This window comes from Thamnophis sirtalis, unplaced genomic scaffold (assembly GCF_051295495.1).
Source record: "Thamnophis sirtalis isolate CommonGarterSnake01/CBP01778 unplaced genomic scaffold, rThaSir2_p1.2 scaffold_8, whole genome shotgun sequence".
NCBI classification, from domain to species: Eukaryota; Metazoa; Chordata; class Lepidosauria; order Squamata; family Natricidae; genus Thamnophis; species Thamnophis sirtalis.
Genome location: NW_028261388.1, coordinates 70,815,400 through 70,840,523, shown reverse-complemented (window position 1 = coordinate 70,840,523; position 25,124 = coordinate 70,815,400). Strand labels below are relative to the sequence as shown.

The 25,124-nt window shown below is 39.2% G+C and overlaps 1 protein-coding gene across 2 annotated transcripts in view; it reads right to left on the bottom strand.

The window, feature by feature from the left end:
* The window catches only part of SORCS2 (sortilin related VPS10 domain containing receptor 2), a 122,327-nt gene that overhangs the window by 30,367 nt on the left and 66,836 nt on the right, over positions 1 to 25,124 (bottom strand). For both annotated transcript variants that reach the window (XM_087721882.1, XM_087721881.1), the window contains exons 8-16: positions 24,527 to 24,616; positions 22,593 to 22,772; positions 20,039 to 20,185; positions 14,192 to 14,294; positions 12,119 to 12,195; positions 9,973 to 10,064; positions 5,895 to 6,002; positions 4,247 to 4,367; positions 2,429 to 2,562 (exon numbers count right to left, since the gene is read on the bottom strand). In XM_087721882.1, coding sequence (XP_087578008.1) covers positions 2,429 to 2,562; positions 4,247 to 4,367; positions 5,895 to 6,002; positions 9,973 to 10,064; positions 12,119 to 12,195; positions 14,192 to 14,294; positions 20,039 to 20,185; positions 22,593 to 22,772; positions 24,527 to 24,616 — 1,052 coding nt within the window. The remainder of the gene's footprint in view (positions 1 to 2,428; positions 2,563 to 4,246; positions 4,368 to 5,894; positions 6,003 to 9,972; positions 10,065 to 12,118; positions 12,196 to 14,191; positions 14,295 to 20,038; positions 20,186 to 22,592; positions 22,773 to 24,526; positions 24,617 to 25,124) is intronic.

The window sequence follows — 25,124 nt, the reverse complement described above, 5'->3', positions numbered from 1 at the left end:
CACAGAGTAGGTTCAAACAATTTTTGAAACCCACCACTGTTTCCATAGCTTTTGTCATATTGGCCAATAAACTAACTTTCCAGGAGTGTATTTATAGTTTTGACAGCTGAGGTCAGCAGGTGCTCATTAGCACTCTAGTTAGCAGCAACAAGTCTCCATTACAAAAACCAGGTTTATTATCTTTGCATGAGAAATGATGCAAATAGGTGTACAATCCTTTAGTCAATTTTATTTACAAAGGAACACAACCTTTCTGGGAGGCTAGGACATTCCACAAGATTGGAGAGCATATGGGCAATTGGAAGGGAAATAGGTCTTAATTTCCACCCTCCCTTCTTTTGTTATGGACTGCTGTGATATCCAGCTTAGATTCACAGGAAGAAAAGAATGTCTAGCACAGACAGAAAATCCCTCTTGAAGCAAAGTTCCTCAGGCTGTCTCCGAAGAGCAGACTCAAGGGAAGCAGATGGTTCTGGCAACCAGCCTTGGTGGCCACCTGTAATAAATCTGCTACCAGCAGCTGTGCTGGCAGACACATAGTTCCCTCATGGTCCACAAGTCTATTTCAGACAAGGCAGAGTCTTATTAATAGAGGCACTGACATGATTCAAGTTATACGGGATCTTTTTCTCTAGATATTGGCCATCTTTAAAACTCAATATATATTTAATTGAACAGGACTTTCTCAGTTGTATTAAATCTAATAAAAGAATGCTGTATTGCTGAAACAGAAGAGAAAATACCGTATGCATTCAGTATACTCTGCTATGAGTTGTTTTGATACAAGATGAGAGGCAAATATAATTAATAAATGAACAAACAAACAAACTCCAAGATAATTCTATCAGTAATTCTTAAAACTTCACCTCCAAGCACAATTCAAAATGACAGATCTATACTTTGCAAACAGAGACACACAAAGTGCAATTCCTTGGCAATCCACTTTCTACTTTTAGAAAGTAGAAGGTTACTTTTGTAACCTTTAAAACCTAAACATTTAGCCAATATAATAGCTTTGGGGTAGATAATCCCACCTATTCATGCAGATTGATATCTCCAAATCCGTTTTCTGATTTTGCCACCTTTAAGAAGTAAGGAGGACAAGTCCCCAAGTCATCATTTTCAATAATGACTTCACAATGATATCCATCTGAAAAATATTCCCCTGGCTCAACCTGGTCATTTGTTGGTGGAACAAATTAGTGTTTATTGATAAAAAGATTTCATTGTTATTCTACTGAATAACATTTTCATTCTTTATGATCTATTTGTGAATTGTTATACCGGTTGTTTTGGGACTGTCATAAAATAAATGAAATGTTGGCTGTTGTGGCCCAGCAGGAGCCGTTGGAGCTGCCACCAGACTCCGACAGCGAGGGGCCCTCTGAGTCAGCCCTGGAGGATGTGGAGGACCCTGGACAGGGTTCCGACTCTGAGCAGGGTGCAGAGAGACTGGTTGGCCACCAGGTGGCGTCTGAGCCTTGGATCAGTGGGGAGGAGACAAGGAAGAGTGATCCAGAAACCAGCAGTGAGTTGTTCCTGAATGCACGCCATCGCAGAGCTACTCAGCGTCAGGAACAATTACACAATTACAGGAGGTAATTGCACTCAGCTGATGGTCATTAGGCTCCTCTCCAGACTATAAAAAAGACTGTTTGTGACACGCCCTTCTTGCAGAAGTCAACGCTTTGACTAAAGAGAACGTAACTACCTTGGCAGGCTGGATTGCTGCCATGTTTTGTCTGAATTGTTGCCAAGGTTTGTCGGACTTGCTGTCAAGGTCCTTATCTGTTTGTTTTGCTTGGCTTTCAGCCACCGAGATTCTGGTCTTGCTAATTAAAGTACATTCTAGTAAAGCTTGTCTCGGCTTTCGTTACTGGACGGAGGAGGGAGTCAGAACAGTTGGCTATATTGTTCCTTTCTTTTTTTGTGAAGATAACTATTCTCTTCCAAACAAAAACCATAATTTCTGTTTAAAAAACATAATAAACTACCTTTAATTAGCAACCATTTGAAGTTGCAATAGACACCCCCCCCAGAAAAAGGGGATAGGCGACCCAGATTTGAAGTTCTGATGTCAACTCTCCCTGCAGTCATGTGGCTACATTCTGGGCATTCAGCTTACATTTACAGCTGTTTCTCGCACCCAGGGGTCATGCTATACAATACTTTTGGCAGAAACTGGCATCTCCTTCTGGTTTCTGGCAAAACCATGCCTATACTGAACAAGGAATTTGTTAATGATTGCCACAATAAAGATAATAAAAATGGTAAAATTGTTTGTGACCCAATTTACAGCCATCATGGTTTATGACTATAATTGTCAGGCTCAATTATAAATCAAGGACTATCTGTATGGATTTTTCAGTATGTCTATACATAACATTAACAACACGGCCTCTTCAGGAGACAGGAAGAGAAAACTTACCATAAGAAATCAGAAGAACTACATTCACAAACTTTGGAAGAAAGTGCTGACATAAAGTTTTTTCCTTTAATACACCATGATGAATTCTTCCTCCTTCGAAAGGTTCTCTGCTGGCCCATTATGCAACGGTCACCCTGAATATTAAAGGTTAATTCTCATAGCTGTTAGATAAAGTTATTTATTTATTTGTAACCCAATTCTTGGACTAATTTTCAGTATCCAGTAAGAATTGTCAACTGAATTTTAGGTATAAGAATAAGATCTAACAAGTGTTTCACATGCAGATTGCATGAACTGATCTTTCTCAATACAATTTAACTTCTTCCCTTTTCCCATTTCTTGTATTGATTATAACCACACTATTGTGAGCAAGTTTAATAACACATCTTAATATTTAGTATAGAAAATATAGCAATGTTTATAGGCACATGTGTGTAAAGGAAAGAAGAAACAAATTAAATGCTAAAACAAAATGGCTGATCTCATGCAACTCAATCTTGGGTTGTTCAACTTCCACTGAGAAACATTCTTATCTAAATCTACACAGAGCTATTTCCAGTGTAGCAATACTGATGGAGACTTCATACATAGCATCTTTCCTTAACTTTCAATTAATTTGATTGTATTAAGCAAATTGAAATATAAGTATGTCTTTGGCTCAAATCATACCTCTATTTCTTTGCCTGCTATATCAAAAAGAAATTCTCTCTAAATGTTGTATTTTAAAAATATCTTGATTCATTTAATTGGTCTGACATCAATTACAGGCAATTAAGAGATTGATTGTTGAAACCTATTCATACTCTGTCCATAATAAATACTTTATCTCCAGATCACTAAATCTTAGCCAGTGCAGTCTACAATGTGTTTAATGTGTATCATATTTATTGCATTTAATAAAGTACCAATTTATACCTCCCCAGCTAAACGTTGAATCAAGGAGTACACACTGCTGTATTTGTAAATATTTGAGCTAGAAGACAGCCTTTGTTGTAGAATTTAAGGAGCAATATACTAGTCTGAAATTGTTCTTGTCATAGTTTTCACACTATTCTTTTTGCAGTTGAGCAAATCATACCTCTAAAGTTTTGATTTTATGTTCATTTAACTGGAAACACTGTACTCTCTCTATATTGTATTGTGAAACATCTCCTCGCCCCCACTTTTTTACTTTGCATCAAAATGCTATCTGATAGTTCATGCCATATTACCTTTCTGAAATAAATCTGAGCTACAAATTCAAATTTGAAGTTATGTCTTTAATATATATAACATTTGATTCTAATTAATCAAGAATGATTATTTTTGATGACTTCTATTGATATGAATATCCTGGAATAATCAGAACATAGTCCTAGAAATCAAGCTATTCTCTCACAGCAGTCTATTTCATCTGTAATTGGTAAGCCATGGGTTTAGTGTAATCCTATGCCTGGCTATTTAGAAATCAAGCCACATTCAGTAGAACAAAAGTTGTGATTGTATTACATACATAATCTGTGTGATCTGCATACTCTCCCTTCTCTCTATCTCTTGTTTATGATGGAATGAAACCATGCTACAAATTTCCAGATTATTCAAATAAGGAAAACTGAGGTCTTTACTAATCATATTTCATTTAGAATTTAGATATTAACTCAAAATTCAGTTTTAGTTTTATGTTCTGGTTTGTTAACCAGTTCAGATAGACAAATTATACTTCTCTTTAACTGAACCACAGCCTTAGTGTAGTTAGCACAGATAATACTAAACATGTTTTAGTATTACACAAACAAATGTCACTAAATATGATAGTTATTTCTTTATATGTAGTTGCACCTGCAGATTTGTCAGGTCCCATGATTCATAGTCTTCATCAGTGCATTCACGGGAAAAAGATGGACGGAAATCTACCTTGACTAGTTCCCAGTCTGACTGGTAGCTGATGTGTCCAAACACCCTAAAGAGAAAAAAATCTGAATGAGTTCCCAAGTAAAAGACTGGGAGTGAAGACAAGAATATAACAAGGAATATCGTATTTTTCAGAGTATAAGACGCACCTTTTTTCCTCAAAAAAGAGGCTGAAAATCCGGGTGCATCTTATACATCGAATACAGCGTTTTTTGCCTCCTGAAGCCTCACCCCCTTCACCAAAATGGCCGTGCATAGCCTTATGGAGGCTTTCAGAGAGCTCCTGGGGGCTGGGGAGGGCAGAAATGAGCAAAAAATGGGCCATTTTTGCCCCCCAGCTCCCAGCAGCACTCTATAAGCTCCCATAAGCCTATGCATACATTTTGTTTGACAAGAAACGGGCCCATTTTCATGAAAAATGGGCCATGTTTTGCTCATTTTTTGCCCCCCACCTCCCAGGAGCACTCTGCAATCCCCCCCAAGGCTATTCATGCCCCCCTTTTTTGGAAAAAAACGCGCTCATTTTCATGAAAAACAGGCCGTTTTTGAGAGGTTTGCAGAGTGCAAAAACTTTTTTTTCCTTTCGGAATGCTCTTTAACTGATTGATGAGAATTACATTGATCAAGTGCTGTGCCAGCAGAAACAAAGTCTTAGGTGCTGCAGATTGTCAGTGATTTCCTTCTCTAGCACATGGATAAATACACCTGGAAACATCTACCTACCTACCTACCTACCTACCTACTCTCTCTCCCTACCTACCTACTGTATTTCTCTCTCTTTTTCTTTTCCTCTCTTTTTGTGGGGGAAAAGGTGCATCTTATACTCCAAAAATAAGTAGATGTATATACCACTTTACAGCCCTCTTTAAATGGTTTACATATTGTCCCCAATAATCTGGGTCCTCATTTTACCAACCTTGGAAGGATGGAAGATGGAGCAGGTGAGACTCAAACTGCTGAAATGCTGACTGGCAGTCAGCAGAATTAGTCTGCAATACTACAATCTAACCACTCTGCCACCACAGCTCTTCAGTACATGAAAATGTTATATTTTCAAATTATTTTCATAATCGGGCTGTTCTGTACCATACTTTAAATATTAGCAATTAACTGACCCTGCACATCTATATCTTGGTATATAACAGAACTAAAGAAGATGTAGTAATCAACAATGGAGACTATATTGTAGTCAAGGATTTTGTCTTCTTGAACATTTTTAATCATTTGACTTCACAACAGAAAGTTTGGCTTATCTGTGTTTAACTCTGAAGTAATGTATGTTTAGTCAGATATCTATTTATCTATTATCTCTACATCTAAGGCATTCCTTTTACTCTTCTTCTGAATCCTGAAGCCTCCACATTATCACAAAACTATTTCCCATAGGTACTCTCCCAATTAATTATCATCCATTAAATTGCTTTCATTTCATTTAAAAATGTCCAGCCAAAAATGAAGACCTTGGATGTGTTCCTAAATTAATTACTTAGGTAATTGTTTCATTACATTAAGTTAAACACTTTCAATCAACTTTTTTTCATGTAGTTGGTGGGCTGATACAATTAAAGGTACTTACGTCATGACTAAAGTCTCATCCCCAGGTTCGCTAAGTAGGCCATCCACATACACAGAAATACTTGTGAAATTATGGGTGCTCCAAGTTTGACCTTCATCTACACTGAATCTGTAATGGAAATAGTAAAATAATCAATACCATTTCTTTAAACAATTTAATAGGATTCACCAAGTCCAAAGTAGTTAAACGGTAGATATTCTAAAGCTAACCATTATAGGTAGTTTTCGACTTATGACCATTTGTACAGTGACCCTTCAAAGTTCTGCTGATGCTGAATGAATGGTGGTTAGGACCAGTCCTTGAAGGTCTGGTTGTTCCAGCAATTCTGCAATTGTGTGATTGCAATCTAGGAGTTTGACAACCTGTTCACATTTACAATCAGTTGCCAAGCACCGTGCAATCACATGAATACTATTTGTAACCTTCACTGTTGCTGGGGTATCTCTCCCACACTTGCACCCTCCCCCAGACAATCTGTACTTCTGCCACACTGGCCACTTGTGCATCCTAGTACACTCTCTCCAACCCTCTCTGTGCCTCCCTTGTAACTCCTGACCTACATGCACTCCAGTGGTGGGTTTCAAAATTTTTTAGAACCTCTTCTGTAGGTGTGGCCTGCTTTGTGGGAGTGGCTTGCCAGCCATGTGACCAGGTGAGAGTGGCTTGCCAGCCATGTGACCAGGTGGGAGTGGCTTGCCAGCCATATGATTGAGTGGGCATGGCCAACTTGTAAAATGTGGTGAAACTCACTTAACAATGTTCTTGCTTAGAACCAAAATATTGGCTCAGAAACTCTGGTATTTGAAGCATGCAAGTCTTAAAGCTGTCAAGTTACAAGACCCTTGCACCCCTAACCCTTTAGAAAAAAAACCCCAGGGGTGTCCAAACTTGACAGCTTTAAGACTTGTGGACTTCAACTCCCAGAATTCCTCCTCTCACTCTTCATCTTGATGAAGTGCGGATGGGTGGGGGGAGGGAGCTGGAACTGGTTCTAAACGGCACTGTAGATTTGTGGAACCTCTTCTATAGAAGACGTTAGAACTGGCAGGAACCCACCCCTGATGCACTCTCTCCAACCCACATAGTGCCTCTTGTATATCTCCCCCCAAATTATCACCCTTGCGCGCCCTCCCAACCCTGGTAGCCCCTCTCTTGCACCCTCCCAGATCCTCTCTCCCATTCTTGAGCATTTCCTCACAGACTATGCCTCTGACACACCCTCTTCAACCCTCATATTCCAAACTCCCCTTCATTCTCTCCTTCACCCAGCAGCCATTTACCTGTCTGCAGGTGTGGAACTTTTGACTTCCTGACAGCTTCTCCAAATACGTGGTGATGAGAAGCTGAGAAGAAGTTGACTTACCTAACAATGGTGAGTTTGAGTTAATGATGGCAACCACGATTACAGGGATTGCAATCACTAAGCAATGCACTCACACTTTATGACCACATTGTTTACCAATTGAAATTCTAATCCCAGTTGTCAGTAAAGAGTACATGTTTGAGTTCTTTCCTTTGTAAAAAAAATTCTGCTACTAAAGTTATCTCAAAAGACATTATCTCAAAATCTGAAACAGATACAGGTAGTCCTCAACTTATACTATTCATTTAGTGACCTTTCAGATTTATGACCATTTTTCACACTTATGACCTGCAGAATCCCCATGGTCACAGCGTCAAAATTCAAGTACTTGGCAACTGGCATATATTTATGACACTTGCACCATCTCAGGATCATATGATCATCCTTTGCAAGCTTCCCAGCCAGCCTCCAACAAGCAAAGTCAATGAAGGAAGCTGAATTCACTTAACAACATGATTCACTTTACAACTGCAATTATTTATTTAAGAGCAGTGACAAAATATTGTAAAATGGGTCAAAATTCACTTTATAACTGACTTACTTACTAGAATAAATTTTGGGCTCATTTATGGCTGTAAATTGAGAACTACCTGTATTTCAAACACTTCGTAGTTTAATCAGAACAATGCACCAAAAAAATATATCAGTGTGAGTTAATCATACAAAAGAAAACACACAGAGGAAAATTGTAAGATTTGTTTGATGGGGCCCTCTGGCATCACGTTTCTGATATAAACAAGTCATAAAATTTGATCACGAGATCATTATACTGGTCTGAGAGTCAATATGATAGGTCACAATGTAAGTAATATTTGAAAGTCAGAATCAGAATAATTATCAAATCTACCAAAACCTCAGAATAGTTGCCCTGGATAAGATCAAATTATTATCTTGTGCTACATGCACAAGATAGTAGTAGCCAATAGTAGTAGCCAATTAAATGTCAATACTAATAGGAAATTCTCTTCTAGGTATTTTAGAACATATATATACAATATTTCCAAAGGGTTTAGTATAGTACCACCAACAGCAGCTATTCTATTCTTTTGTGCTCAGCGAATCTCATATAAAAGACCAAAATAGTGAAAGAGCCAAATTATTATACATGGAAACATCATTGTCAGGAGCACTAAGAAGATTCAGTGAACAGGCCAGGGTTGCCAGAAAATAATAATTTCAGCTAACAGCATCCTACCTTTTTAAGGAGTTAACTTGTTTATAATTAGCAACTACAGAAAGCTTTGCACACCCCTAATTAATCCACTTTTAAAGATATCCAAGTAGATAGGGGATAGAAGGGGAATTTGCAGATGACACCAAGCTGGGAGGAATAGCCAAGAACCCAGAAGATAGGCTCAAGATTCAGAAGGACTTTGACAGGCTTGAAAACTGGGCTCTATCTAACAAAAGGAAATTTAGTGGTGGGAAAAGTAAGGTTTTACTTACTTAAAGAAAAACCAAATGCACAGATATAGAATAGGTGAAATCTAACAGTAACTATGAGAGGGATCTAGGGAATCCCAGTGGACAATTGCTTAAATATGAGCCAGCAGTGTGCTGCAGTTGCCCAAAAAGCCAACATAGTTCTAGGCTGCATTAAGAGGGAGATAAAATCAAGATCATGTGAAGTGATAGTACCACTTTATAATGCTTTGGAATACTGTATCCAGTTTTGGTTACCACAATATAAAAAAAGATGTTGAGATTCTAGAAAGAGTGCAGAGAAGAGCAACAAACATGGTTAAGGGTCTGGAGGCTAAAACATATGAAGAATAGTTGCAGAAATTGGGTATGTTTAGTCTAATGAAAAGAAGAATTAGGGGTGACATGTTAGCAGTGTTCCAACATTTAAGGGGCTGCCACAATGAAGAAGAGTTAACCTATTCTTCAAAGAACCTGAAGATAGGATAAGACACAATGGATGGAAACTAATCAAGGAAAGAAGCAATCTAGAACTAACAAGAAACTTCCTGACAGTGAAAACAATTAATCACTGCACTGGAACAGCTTGCCTCAACAAATTGTGGGTGCTGCATCAATGGAGATATTTTAAAAGAGATTGGACAGCCATTTGTCTGGAATGGTATAGGGTCTCCTGCTTGGCTGGGGGGCTGGACTGGAGGATCTTCAGCATCCCTTCCAACTCTTCTATTCTGTTCTGTTTTTGTTATTCTTTCTATGATCAAGTGTATCCATTGCATCAAGCCCAATGAAAGTCTGGAAAGGTATAGGATCTCCTGCCATGGGCAGGGGGTTGAACTAAAAGACTTCCAAGCTCCCTTCTAACCTTATTGTTCTATTTTCTATGTTCTAGATGGCTATTTATAGATGCCTGAGGGAGGAGGGGAGAATGACCTCCTTACCTATGTTTTGTTTCCTGATTTCCATGGATAAGTGTATTTATTACATATATGAATATAACTAGCAAACATCGATGTCCCAAATATGCTTTTTTTACAAAGGAAGTGGACTTTCTGGTTTTTCTTTGAAGACGTTTCGTTTTTCATCCAATAAGCTTCTTCAGCTCTTGCTTCTTGAAAAAGCATCTTTGGGACAACCATGACCTAGATGACTGAGAATCTTTGTAGACATTTAGAAAACATGGAGCAAATATTAAATTAGTAAATAATTCTCTTAGAGAAAAAAAACATTTCAGTTGGAATATTTTTAGTACTGAAAATACAGTAGACTAATGAAAGTTTGCTGTAGAATTACTTGAGTATTTTCAGAGGAATAGATGTATCTTTGATGGCCACAATCACACCACCATGATCCAAATATAAGATATGATGCTCCTCTTCAAAAACCTAACGGCCAGGAAAAGAAAAATAACAAAGTAATTATGTTTTTCAGGAAAACCATATTAGCATATTGGATCAAAAATAGAGTAATATTGGAAGAGGGGATTCTTTGGACTGAGGGGGGCACGCACTGAAACCTGGGAAAGACTGGAGTGACAACAGAATGAGGGAAATGGGGCGGAAATAACAATGGAGATTAGAAAACAATTAAAATTTCATGAAAATTATAACATCAAATACAGATAGTCCTCAATTTACAACAGTTCACTTAGTGACCATTTGAACTTACAAGAGTCTTGGTGGCGCAGTGGTTAGAGTGCAGTATTGCAGTCTACTTCTGCTGACTGCCAGCTGACTGCAATTTGGCAGTTCAAATCCCACCAGGCTCAAGGTTAACTCAGCCTTCCATACTTCCAAGGTAGGTAAAATGAAGACCCAGATTGTTGGGGACAATACGCTGACTCTGTAAACTGCTTAGAGAGGGTTGTAAAGCACTGTAAAGTGGTATATCAGTCTAAATGTTATTGCTATTGCTACAACAGCATCAGAGGTGGGTTCCTCCCAGTTCGCACCTGTTCGGTAGAACCAGTTCGTCAAATCTACCGAACCGGTTAGAAGAGGTCCCACCAGTGGACCCGGAAAGCAGCACCTACAGAAGAAGTTCCAAATTTTTTTGAAACCCACCACTGGTCCTTGGATATGATTATTCTACACTATCATGCTCATATTTATAAAACTCAGTGCCTTTGTGAAAGGTAGGGATGATTACTGCGTTTGTGGTGCAATCAAAACATTGCGTGTGTTGAAGTTGTTTTAATGCAAACCAAAGATGCCTTTTAAAAAACAAGTCTACATCATATTCTTATGCATGCCAGTGCTGTGTGTGAGGTAATTTAAGGTGGTTCTGACAAGTGTTGTCGGCATCTTCATATCCGGTCACATGGGCGGCAAGCCACTCCCACAAAGGAGGCCACACCCACGGAGTAGGTTCGAACAATTTTTGAAACCCACCACTGAACAGCATGGAAAAAAGTGACTTATGGCCATTTTTAATACTTATGACCACTGCAACATCCCCATGGTCATGTGATTTATATTCTGATGTTTGACAACTGACAACATTTATGATGGTTGCAGTGTCATGGGTCATGTGATCTCTTTTTGTGACCTTCTGACAAGCAAAGTCAATTGGGAAGCACGATTCACTTAACAATGATGTCACTAATTTAACAACTGCAGTGATTCAGTTAATAAATGTGACAAGAAAAGTCGTAAATAGGGCAAAGCTCACTGAACAAATTTCTCGCTTAGTAACATAAATTTTGGGCTCAATTGTGATTGTAAGTCGAGGACTACCTGTATTTTGGGTCATCAAAATAGTAAAAGACAAAGCACAGATGATAGGAAAGTATGTAAAGGTGAAAGATAATATGACATAAGTATCCCAAGTGAGAATAATAATATGAGAATACATTCATTTAAAATATCATTCAAGAAATAAACATTATACCATAATTAAAAAATAATGGCTCACTATGTTTTCCCAAGGTTATAGTCCTACGCATATTTATTAAATGCAAAAGGAATTAATTTTGTGTAAATATGCTTAGACCCAGACTGCAATTAACTAAATGTTTAAAAGTGATTATGTCATCAAGCCTTCAAGAAAAAATCCCAGTAGTAATAAAATATATCATATCCTTAATCTAGTTGTTGATGTATACTACATATTCTACTGGGCACAGCATTGTGACAAGATGATTGCTAATAAACAATAATTCACACATTCTTCCTCTCTTTAGGGTTGATTTGGACTATCATTAAAGCCCCACCTATTGATAATGAATAGCTTGGTCATATTAGGAGTCACACAGCTTGAATGATTCATTAAAAAGCTTATTTTCTATATATGTTCTTTTCACCGAATCAGAACATATTTATGGGTTGTGAGAGTGTGTAATTTTTTTATTTATTCTTACCTTTATTAATAAACAAAAATAAATAAATAAATAAATATAAAAAGATGTAAAATTAACAAACCCATCACAACATTTCAATACCTGTCTCCATGTTTTGCCACAGTCAGATGTTATATACATTTCTTCCTTGTATTCCACAAGCTGGGCACCCAGATTTCCTGAGAATAAAAGTATAATAATAGTAAAATTACTATTTTACATTGCAAATGCTTACTGCAGTTACTTCTACGAAGGCCATTCTCCATCCACCCTTATTGCTGAAAAAATCCTTCTACATTCTGGGAAAAAGAGAATCCCAAAGGCAGCTTCTATTTTAGACCTGCCATGCAACTACTTCCAGAATTAAGGAATTGATTTGAAGCCTTCTGCCCCATGTAAAAAAGAGCAGCTCCACTCTCATGCTCTTCCTGTTAATGCTGCTCGGCCTGAAACATGAGGATCGTGGAGGAAAGTGTTTTTAGGCCGAGCAGCAGCAGTGAGGAGTGTGCATTCCTCCTGAGCTGTGGGAAGCGGCTGCCAGCGATGCCCTCAGGGTAAAGATGTTGCGAGCGGAGAAGGCTTAACCCCCTCAGGAGGCGCCAAGCCCTTGACACCTGTGAGGATCGTGGAGGAAAGCATTTTCAGGTGGCGGACCCTCTTCCCGATTTCAAAAACGGTGCGTGCGGAAGACACTGCCACCTGAAAGTTCTTTCCTCCACAATCCTCATGTTTCAGGTGGCGGATCTGGCCAGGAGAAAAGAGAAGGCGCATCTGCGGTGGGAGGAGGCTCAGCGGGTGTCAGAGGGGCAGCAAGCACTTGGCGGCTACTGAGGGGGCCTTCAACAGCCTTTCAATGCAATTCCCTGGGCTGCTTCGGGAATCAGACTCCATATGGAAGTGAGGATCCCCGCCGATTGGAACCACCCGAAAATCTGACGCATGGACCAGGTGGGCGGCACTACATTCGAAGTATATGATGCACCAAGATTTTCACCCTTTTTGGAGGTGCATCTTATACTCCAAAAATACGGTAGTTATTGAACAAGTGGTCATTAAATAGGATTACCTGTAGCTGTGAAATATAACAGAGAATGTTTCAGGCTATTATTGCCAATTTTGGTCACCTATTTTTTCTTTACTCAGTTCAATTTCCATCTTAAATAACACCCTCCTCCTTATCCTCAATTTAACTTCTATGCAATTGGAATTATACTTTGTCCTTTCAGCTCTTAAATAAAAGGGGAAAGTCAAGAAGCTTCATAAAGTGTTAAAGAGCCCTCTGACTTTGCTAGAGATCTTTCAGAAGGCAACGGCCTGAACATATTACCTAAGAAAGAGAGGGAAATACAGTATTTCAGATGCCACTAATTGGCTTCCTCAAATATTCCCTTTCTAGCTATTATATTATAGCTCTCACTGCATTTCCCACACAGGTCAGAAATAATATTATGGTCTATTATAGCAATATCTATAAAAAAATGTAAAGACAAAAAAGAGGGAAAAACTCTTGTCGGTTATTTCCTTTTGTGGGTTTAATTTTGTACACAACAGAAACAAGCAGATGGGATGGAACTGAAACAATGACTATTAGAGCAGAGGTGGGTTCCTACCAGTTCGCACCTATTCGGTAGAACCAGTTCGTCAAATCTACCGAACCGGTTAGAAGAGGTTCCACCAGTGGACCCGGAAAGCAGGCCATACCTACAGAAGAGGTTCCAAAAATTTTGGAAACCTACCACTGACTATCATGCTCATATTTATAAAACTCAGTGCCTCTGTGAAAGGTAAGGATGACTACTGCGTTTGTGATGCAATCAGAACATTGCGTGTGTTAAAGTTGTTTTAACGCAAACCAAAGATGCCTTTTAAAAAACAAGTCTACATCATATTCTTATGCATGCCAGTGCTTTGTGTGAGGTAATTTAAGGTGGTTCTGACAAGTGTCGTTGGCATCTTCATATCCAGTCACATGGGCGGCAAGCCACTCCCATCTGGTCACATGGGCGGCAAGCCACTCCCACAAAGGAGGCCACACCCACAGAGTAGGTTCGAACAATTTTTGAAACCCACCACTGTATTAGAGATAGACAATTTGAGACAAAGTTGCATTATTATGTATCTTTCTGACTGAAAATCAACAAAAGCAAAATATTAAGTTATCTCTTTTTTTTTTACCTGCCCCCATTATGAGTCCTGGTGCTGTATCCTTAGTATGAACCATCCCTGACACATATGGATTATCTGGCCAGCGCAGATGAAGATGAAGATGGCAATCAGGCTATAAAGTAACAATGAAAAAGCACTGTTTTTAGCAGAAAAAGTGGAATATCTTTAATTTCTGAAACAGCCACACCAAGATTTAACAGAATAGTAGTAATATAGTAGTAGTATAGTCTTTATTGTCATTGTACAAAATATATACAATGAAATAGGTTTTAGCCTCACTGGTGCAAAATTATAGCGGAAACGAAAAAAGAAAGAAAAAGAAAAAAACTGGTCATACGTTTCCACGTGTGCATGGAGTGATTGTGGTTGTATTTAAAAGTCTGACAGTCCAAGGATAGAAACTATCTTTAAACCTGTTTGTTCGGCTGGCTATACTTTGATGCCTTCTGCCCGATGGTAGAAGTGCAAAGAGAAACTTAGCCAGTGTGTGAATCATCTCTGAGTATCTTCCTTACTCTGCTAAAGCAGCGAGACCTGGCGATGTCATCCAGTGGTGTTAGAGGGCAACCAATGGTTTCTTGTGCCGAATTGATCACTCTCTGTAGTGCCTTCCTGTCCACAGCTGTTAAACCAGCATACCATACTATAATGCAATATGTGAGGACACTTTCTATGGTGGACCGATAGAAAGAGGTCATCAGCCGTTGTTCCACCTGAAATGAAGTCTCTGTTGGGCCTTTCCAATCACCAGGGACGTGTTGACAATTTATTGTTACTATGAATGTAATAATGGCATTATATTGAAATTTTCACCATTGCACCCGCAGAAAAGATTACCACAGGGTATAGGTAGTCCTCCAGATATGCCTGTAATGAAGCCTGCCCCTTATGGTCTCATCCCAGCAATCATTAGGTGAAACATGTCACCGAACAACCCCCCATTACTCTCCCCAATGAAATGTAAAATGAGCATGTGGGTTATTAAGCAGAGTGTGGGATACCTCCTGGGTGGGGGAGGCCATAGGAGGCCTAGTATAGACTCAGGCCTCCTGTCCTAGCCCTCTCAATCCAACCCCCCATCCTTGAGATGCTCCACTTCTCAGGCCTTGGGTCTCAACAGGCCTTTCCCTATTCCCACTAGGTCCTCCCAGGCAAAACACCCTTCTCCTTCTTTTCCTTCTGAAGGACACCAAGGCCTTTCTGAATGCTGGGGTGACTCTCTTCTTTGCATGGCTGCATGGCATAGTTCCAAAAGTGGTCCCTCTTTTGTTCCTCCCACAAAATGGCAGCCCCATTTGGGTTGCTTCTGCTTCATTTTGTTGCCTTAACAAGCTCTGTATAGATTCTGCAGCACTCTGCAATCTCTCTAAGGCAGCAGAATGAAGCAGCTTGTCTGGAAGGTGCCATTTTGTCCCCTGCCACAAACTGGTGGGACAAAATGGTGGCCACATTCAGGTTGCTGCCACACAGCCCAGGGACAATCGACTTTGTTCTGCTATCTTAACAAGGTCTGCACAATGCTGCAGAAGCTTCTGTGGCACTAGATCTCTCTAAGGCAGCAAAATGAAGCAATTTCTCTGGTAGCTGCCATTTTGTTCCTGCCTAGAAACAAGCAGAACAAAATGGTGGCCACATTTTGGTCACTGCAACACAGTCTCAGGACACATGGCCTGCCCTCCTTGTACAACATAAGCTCTGGAAAACGTCAGAAGGTAAGTGTAGGGCATGATGGGCATGTGGGGAGGAGGCCCAAGTTCTGCAGGGTTCCAGCAGGATGGGGTGGGGGGAAAGAGGTGGGAGGGGGCTGCAGCAGTGACGTGCAGTCAGGGGAGGCAGGGCCTCACCACTGTCATGAAAAGAAAAGAAAAATTAAAAGGAAAAAGGCTGAGCTAGTTGCTGCCAGAGTCACAGTGGATGACTCTGCTTAGTGCTTAACTGTTTAAAAAAGCCTCTAAAAAAGTGCCCTCTACAGGAGGAGGCGAGAGAACCACGTGCCTCATTTAGTCTATTTTTATGATCAGAAAAATAGACTAAAAATAGACTTGAGCAGAGTTAAGCAAGGGTTTAAAGGTGAAAAATTCCTTATGTAGATGAGGCACGTGGTTCTCTCGCCTCCTCCTGTAGAGGACACTTTTTTTAGAGGCTTTTTTAAAACAGTTAAGCAGAGTCATCCATTGGAGGCTCTGGCAGCAGCTAACCCAGCCTTATTTCAGCAGCTCTTGTCTTTTTCTTTTTACATTTTTTACATTTTTATCATGGCAGACAAGAGGAGAGTTGAAATCCTCTGTGAAACAGCTGGAAAAGGTATGTGGGTGGGAGGGAGGGGGGAGGAATTCAAAATTATTGTAATTTGTAAGTAATTGTAATTTGTATTATTATAAGTAATGTGTGTGTGTGTGTGTGTGTGTGTGTGTGTGTGTGTTTTACCCGTCTCTGCTGGCGTGCAGGCTGGCACTTTATTTTTTATTTTTTAAAGCCATGCCACTGCGCCCGTCACAGAATGGGACGTGTCCCGCTCTATGGCAGACGCAGCGGCAGGGCTTTGGCGGGGCTTTCGGAAAGCCGCACCGGGGCTTTGGCGCTGGCAGACATAGGGCGGCAGAGATAGGGCGGCTTTTGCCCACTTGCCTCACTGGCCATAAACCTCACCGCACGTCACTGGGCTGCAGTGACCTTGTGGTGGATCATAAGGGTGAAAAATTGCAGGCCCACTGAAACCATCATACTTAGCTGTCATAAGGGGTCATATGTTCTAATTATTAATGTTCATTAAATGGCTTGTCATACCTCGAGGATTACCTAAACATCATCAGTATGTAAAAATACTGTATGACATCTTAATGCAATGCATACAGGTAGTTCTTACTTACTGAATGTCCCTTTAAGCAACCATTTAAACTTATGATTGTATTAAAAAAAAAGTTTTGTAACCAATCCTTGCATTTATAATTGTTGCAGCATCCTGTGATCACGTGCTATTCAGGTGCAACTGGTGCACATTCATGTGATCACCATTTCTATGCTTTCTAATTTTCCAATGTTTCATATTGGTTATCCTTTCATTAATCATCTGCATGGCATCTTCAAGTCCCAGTTGGTTTTTATATTAAGGTGTGAAACATAAGTAATAACCTTTTGTTTGCAAACTTATTACCAACTGTTTTTATTCCTACAATCCATACTGGATAATAACATTAACAACAATGGAAATCATCTTCTGAGATAACTGTTAATATTCTGGACCATGCCCGAGCTTTAATGCTTGGCAAGCCTGCTTCCAGCTTCAGGATTACTTCAGAAACATATTTGGGAGCACCTATTATAGCCCTAAGAAAAAATGATTAAGTTAATTCATCACTGTTACTTAATATTGTTGTTTATACTGAAATTACCTACATAAAATTACTACTCAATTTCTCCTCCTCTTCCTCATGTGAAACTTTTTATTTAAATGATCAATTGTTCCCCCAAATGTCATCCATTGATCTGAAATTCACTGCAGAAGGTTTCATTGTATTATTGTATTTCCCATCTTTTTGGAGACTTTGCAAATGCAGTTTACTCTTCATTTTATCAACCAGTCCTGTGATTTAACTTGGGCTGGAAAAGCACCGTTACCTAAAGTTATTTGGTGCACTTCAGGGTTACGTGTTGACTTAAAGCTAAGTTTCCATTATACTAAATCAATGTTTTAGATTGCATAATCTCTACATGCTCTCCATCCAAAATATGTTGAGGTCAATTGCTTTTCCTTAGTTTCTCTCTTACAAATGCTAGAAAACTCACAATTCCATGATAACATTGTTGAACACATGTTGCTTAAATTGCTATTGTAGCCCCAACTGATTACTTAAACCTAGACAATGAAAGTTCCAAAGGTGTTTTTTCAAAAGGCAATAGGACTTTCTTGTTTTTTCTTTGAAGATGTTTTGCTTCTCATCCAAGAAGCTTCTTCAGCATTGACAGGATACTGGGAAATGGAAGGAAATCCATTTTTCCTTCTCTGGAAATCCATTCCTGCTCCCACACCATTCAAAGTGCGTTCATCCCAAACCATATAGCTAAAACTTGCCTCCTGAAAAAGCATTTTTGGAACTACCATGATGTGGATGATTGAGAATCTCTACAGACATAGCTGTACAATTTGGGATGAGCACCCTTTGATTGGTGTGGGAATGGGAATGGATTTCCAGAGCAAAAATTGCAGACTACAGGAACCAGGAGTATTACTCAGGTGTCCCTGAGGGCACAGATAAACCTCCAAGTGCTTCAATGACCCTCTAAGAGGATGGAAATGACCAGCTGTCTGCAAGGAATATAAATCCTTCCATTCCCCACTATCCTGTCAGAGCTGAAGAAGCTTCTTGGATGAGAAGCAAAACGTCTTCAAGGAAAAAACAAGAAAGTCCAGTTGCCTCTTGAAAAAACACCTTTGGAACTTTCATTGTCTAGGTTCAAGTCCAGTTGCCTCCTGAAAAAGCACCTTTGGGACTACCATGACCTGGGTGACTGAGAATCTCTACAGACTTTTAGAGACTAAAATTGTTGTTTGTTATCACATTTGTGTCCCTTCTTTCTTTAGGGAACTACAGCACATTTTATTATAATTAAAATCCTGTAAATTGGACTCAGGAGCAGTGATTGGCTTTCAGTTATCTAAAGGACTCAAAGATTAAGTATGGATTTGAATCAGTACTGTAATCCATTTCCATTTATCTCAGTATTGGTCATAGTGAGGTTTTGAATCATTTATAGATATAAAACTTAATTAAGGTTTATAAGATGAAACCCCAAAGTTAATGTCCAAAATAATATTGAATGCAAAAAGCTTCCACATCTAAAATAATGAGGATGTTCAGGAAACAAGTTGAATACTGACCTAATTGACTGCTAAATGAGGTCTGCAAAGTATTGTTTCGTAGGAGAGCATTAATATATACTATTTACTTATGAAATACTAGAAAAATCAGAATTTAGTTTGACCAATGCATTAAAGCATAGATTTATTCTATATCCTTTATCCCCACATTCATAGAAAACACATCTTACTAAAGCCATGCAAAACCACTGCAAATGTTGGAGTAACTATGAAGTCTCTACAGCAGTGGTGGGATTCAACCGGTTCGCACCTATTCGGGAGAACCAGTTGGTAACTTTCTAAGCAGTTGGGAGAACCGGTTGTTGGAATAAATCTCCTTTTGGTTTTTTCCATTTTTACAGGGCTAATCCTATAAGGAAGGCAGGAAGGAAACATTCTGGTGTTGTTTCTAGCCTAATCTTTATTGCCCTGCTTTCAGAAACTGCCTTTCTGGTTAACCCTTATTACATTGTAACAGCTAAAGCAAAGCGCCCATTGACGTGAGTGACTTTGAGTTGGCTACGCCCACATGGTCACATGACCACTGGTCCATACCTACCCAGCTGGTCATTGGGCAGAGAACCGGCTGTTAAATTATTTGAATCCCACCACTGCTCTACAGCAAAAGAGAAATGTTTTTTTTAAGGAAAAACAAAATGATAAAGCAGATGTTATATCTAGAGTAGTTTAGACATCAATAGAGATTTACCCAAAGCATTCAGGAAAATGAAGCAAAGTCATGTTTGTAAATCACTTCGGAAATATAACTTTCAGCTGTTGAAGTCTAAAGTGTGTCCTTCTTATTGTAATGTACAGATTCTTTTATTGATAGAAAACCAAAAATAGCAGAGCATAATAATAGTTCAAATTATATTCTATCTACTTCATCAAATCATTCCATAGTCAATCTGCTTTTCTCATGGTCAACATATTTTTAATGTCTTTATTAAATAAACAGGTTTTTTGTTGCTATTTTAAGAGCAGGGGGAAATACTCACTGGTTTGCAGTCAGTTGGTTTACCATTCATATCAGTAGATGGGGGCATTAGATAATCCCAGTTACGGCCTTTATTAAATGTTATCAGAGTGGTAACTTTTCCATTTATTTTCTGATTAGCCAAAAACACTCCTTTGACACCTTTAACCTATTATTATAAATATAAAATATAGCCAATTAATAAACAACCATCAAATATATACACAATATATTAAGCTTCATTTGCTACTGGTAGAAAAGTGAGCATGTCAATAGCTTGAAATATAACTACTCTCAAAAATGAGGATCTTGATCAAGGCAAAAACAAACTAACTGGAGCTGAAGCAGATTTTGCTGTTATGGGAACAATCTTCCAGTAAATCCCCCTTCCCCCTTCCAAATACACCCAAACAAAGAGAGCAATTGTTTCTTTAGTTATGTTTTGACTCCTAAGCCACAGCCTTTCAGGGGCTGCTCTAATTCTACACTTCAAGGAATTCTCTGTCTCAGTATTCTTATAAAGAACTATTTAATGATATATATATACTGCTGATTGAGGGAACACTGATCTAGATAAAATCTTTTGAAATTCATTTTCATGTGATTGTTCATCACATGAAAGTCACAGCTCTTCCCAACCAGAATAAAAAAAAACACATCTTTCTAAACCAGAAATCTATTTTCCTTGTTTGGGTAAATTACCATGAAGTTATGTTGAGCATCCATTGTACCCCATTTTATACTGCTAATTGCTATGTAAGTAAATTATGTTGTAGTATGTAACAGCAGATCATTGAGAGATAACATTTTCTCTTCCCAACAGAAAGATTTTTAAAAAAATCAATTGGAGGTGTTCAACTTTTGGTTATTGAAGAGATTGAAATGTTCTAGTCAAACATAGTAATTAGGTAGGTGGTTAATATTTTTAGTCACATAGGTTTAGGTATTCTTCTATTTATGCAGTATTAAACCCTTATCCTATAAATATTGTTGAGATTTCATGTTAAGAACTAATCCCTTTAAGATACATGGATGTGTAGGTTTAGTCATCTGACTGACCACATACAACAATCCTGTCATAAACCAAACCAATTCCCTGTGGAGGTAAAACATCTTCTTGTTCCAACAGCTTATACATAAAGGAAAAGACGACTCTTTCAGACAAATATTCTTGGTCACTCTAAGATAGCGCATGGCTGAGACAGGATAGATGGTATGTCAATCATTCCAGGTAAATGTGACAGGAAAGATGACTAGATGAGTCAATTGTGCTTCATTGTAATGCTACATTAGCAGACTCTGGCAACTGTGAAGGTACAAAAGCCACTCATTTTAACTGCTTGATCAATTAGCGGAGAGTCCTTCCTAAGTTTCTCTGCCTGTTAAGCCATTTCTGCCTGTCTTGTCTGATTGTTTCTTAAGCAGCACTTCTTCTGCTCATTCCCCCAAGGTTATCCACCCATTCCATTACAGGGCCAAAGAAAGAGGGAAGTTATCTCTTCAAAAGTTCTCTACCTATGTGTTAAAATACAACTGAAGGCCCCTTAATATGTGACGGCACACATCTTTTTGAAAGGCAAATAGGCAATTCATTATTTGTAATAATTAATGGGCTACATATGTCTAGACCAGCGGTGTCAAACTGGATTTCTTAGAGGACCAGATGAGCATTGTAGGTCTCCTCCACAGGCCAGTGGGGGGGGGGGGGAGTGGGAGCCTTGCAGAGGCCCTGCAAGGCCTCCGCACAGCCCGTTTTTGGCCGGCAGAGTGCTGCAGGAAGCTTGGGAGGCCAAAAACAGGCCAAAGCAGGCACACATGGCACATTTTGGCCAACAGAGGCACTGCAGGCCAGTCTTTTGATATTTTCAGGCAGCCCCTGCGGGCCGGATTTAAGCACCACACAGGCTGGATCCGGCCAGCAGGCATTGTGTTTGACACCTCTGGTCTAGATTAACAGTGTGTACACTATATATCTGACATGCATTTTGCCCCATAAATGTGATTTAATTATATATGTGGACAGATATATGTATATACTAATAAAATTTGTAGATTGAATATGTCACAGAAAGGCAGTTAATTAATAGTTGTGCAGCCTCAGTTGTCAAAAATATACATAAAAATAAAGAGGAATACCTTTTTTCCCTTTTATTTTTAATATATATACATTTTTTATTTATTTATAGTACTACCTCTAATACAACAAGTCCGTGGATTAAAAAAAGCCAGTTTTAGGATGTTCCATAATTAAGAAAAGAGCCTACCGAGGCAAAATTCAAGGGAATTATATAATAGTTTATTAGACTATACTACTTAATACAGTATAATACAATAACATTGTTCCACCTTTCACATACAATGAAATGTAAAATTCAATTTAATAGACAACAGGAACTAAACTCATCCTTAAACTGAGGACTACCTGTACTCAAATAAGATGTAGTTATATTGATAGGAATATTCCATTTTAAGAAAACAGGAAAACCAGTACAAAAATCTTTAAACCAAAAGTCAAAGAGGCTAAAGAAATGTTACTATAGTTAGTAAAATTGTAGGTTTTTCAAAAAGACATTTACCTCCAAAATATCTATTAAAACATTCTCCTCAGGTTGCTTGGTACTCCTGACATTTTCTAATGCAATGGAATAGGAAACGCCTTGCGGGTCAGACTGGTAGAGGTTATATGTGTCAATCTGATACCATTCCTGAATAGCTATAAACACCTGGCTCTCATCAGTGCTGATAATCTGTAAATCCTGAAGTGAAAAAAAGAAAAAAAATGAGATTAACAACCTGGAGCTACCTAGTGTTAATGAAAACACTGCCATGATGGCAAATCTATGGCACGTGTGCCAGAGGTAGCACACATAGCCCTCTCTGTGGGCACGTGCGCTGTCGCCAACTGCTCTTCTGATTACTGGCCAGTTGGTGTTCGCGTGCGCTGGAGCGCTGGAAACCTGAATACCAGCTGGCCAGGCGCATGAACATGCCAGCCAGCTGTTCTTTGGGTTTCTGATGCTCCGGTGTGCGCACACCCGTGTTTCGGTTTGGGTACTTGGTGCCCAAAAGGTTCACCATCAGTGAAATACTGTATACCAGTGTTTCTCAACCTTGGCAGTTTGAAGATGTGTGGACTTCAACTCCCAGAATTCCCCAGCCAGCAACGCTGGCTGGGGAATTCTAGGAGTTGAAGTCCACACATCTTCAAACTGCCAAGGTTGAGAAACACTGCTGTATACCATGATTCCCATCTCCCCAAAGCAACTAAGTATTATTTGGGACAGAAAAAAAGAATAGCAAGAACCTTTCTTTAATCACTTTTTCAAGTACAGACTTGCAAAAAACAAATGCTGCTGTATTTAAGAATTGCATTAATGGACTTAAAGTCACAGTAACCTTTTCCACATTTATGCAAATGTTTGAAAAAAGACTCAGCTGCTTTAATCAATAGCAGAAAGGTTTTTTATACAAGGTCCAAAGTACCGGTACTTCCTTTGGAATGATATCGGACTATGATCACCTTAATATGGAAGTGCAATTTTCCATAAACAGTACATTACATTCTGAATGGGGCTTGTCCCAGATTAAAATGCAATTGGGTAAATATTTAATTGAAAAATGAAAAAGGCAGATAAACATAAATAGCGCTACACTTTAAAATTAAGTAATAAAAGCAAGTTATCAATCACCCAAACTCCATGTCCGTGACTAGAAAGAAGCCCTACACCAGCTCGCTGCTTAAGCTTTATTTGCAGCAGCAAAGATTGCTGGTGCCTCGGTGCAAGTTGAAGAGAAGCACCACACGATCAGAGCTTTTTCTCAGTCTGAGCTGCAGTAGCACCAAGTAATCCCACTGCTGCAATGAAGCTTGGGCAGAGAGCTGGAGCCTTTCCCCAGACAGCAGGCAGCCAGCCAACCTTGAGCTGGTAGCCAATCTGCTCCGAAGCCCAGAGCCTCAAGACTTTTGAGATGACAAAAGCAGCGAGACTCTGCAGATGGGACTTTCATGGCTCCTGCATCTTCCTTCTTCATCTTTCAGTTCTTTCTTTAAGAGCCAAGGTGGCGCAGTGGTTAAATGCAGCACTGCAGGCTACTGCTAGATCAGCAGTTCAGCGGTTCAAATCTCACCGGCTCAGGGTTGACTCAGCCTTCCATCCTTCCGAGGTGGGTAAAATGAGGACCCAGATTGTTGGGGGCAATATGCTGACTCTCTGTAAACCGCTTAGAGAGGCCTGAAAGGCCTATGAAGCGGTATATAAGTCTACTGCTATATTGCTATTTCTGTGTGCAGGCAAATATCTACATAAGATTTAGCCCATAATGATGTTCTATCATAGGATATGCGTGGTGCTTAGGTGCAACCCCCCCCCCCCTAAAATAAAAGTATGGAAATTATAGAAACTCTTGAAGAAGGATTTATAAATAGAAATATATTTTCCAATGAACAATTTGAGTAAATCTCTTCTAGTCCAGCAATGAAAGAATAATTGTGGGTTTTGTGAGGAATTACCTTGGGTAAAGCGTACTTTGGCAATTTCATCTGTATAAATTCATTCCGATGATAAGAAACATAGTATTTTGTTTGGTTTCCTGAAGACACCTGTGAAAAGAGAGGGGAATACGATTTTATCTGTGAAAAAAATCGTAAAAATGTACACAGCAATGACTTATTTAATTAGGAACAGGAAGTATAGAGGGAGTGCACACACAAGGGGCACTAATACAATCATGGTCATCTGCAGAAATTCTTCTTGAGTGAAGTGGGGAAAGAAAAGCTATGGGTAGTTAACAGCTTTCGTGTTTGCACTTTTAAACATTATATTTGGAGTGAGAAGACAACCGGGGATACAATGAGCAAAGATGTAAAAAACAAATGAGACTAGCTTTATTAATCTGGGGGGACTCAACAAATACAAAAATGAACTGTACGGACACAAAGTTACCAAACCTGTGCTAGACAGTCTTGAAAGTAGTAGTATCAGATATATCCATGATGGTGAAACTAAGGCATGTGTGCCTGAAGAGGCATGCGGAGCCATGTTGCCTGGCATGCCTGGCGTCGGCTGTTCCTCTTCTGGGTTTCTGGGCTGCATGCGCAAGCAATGATC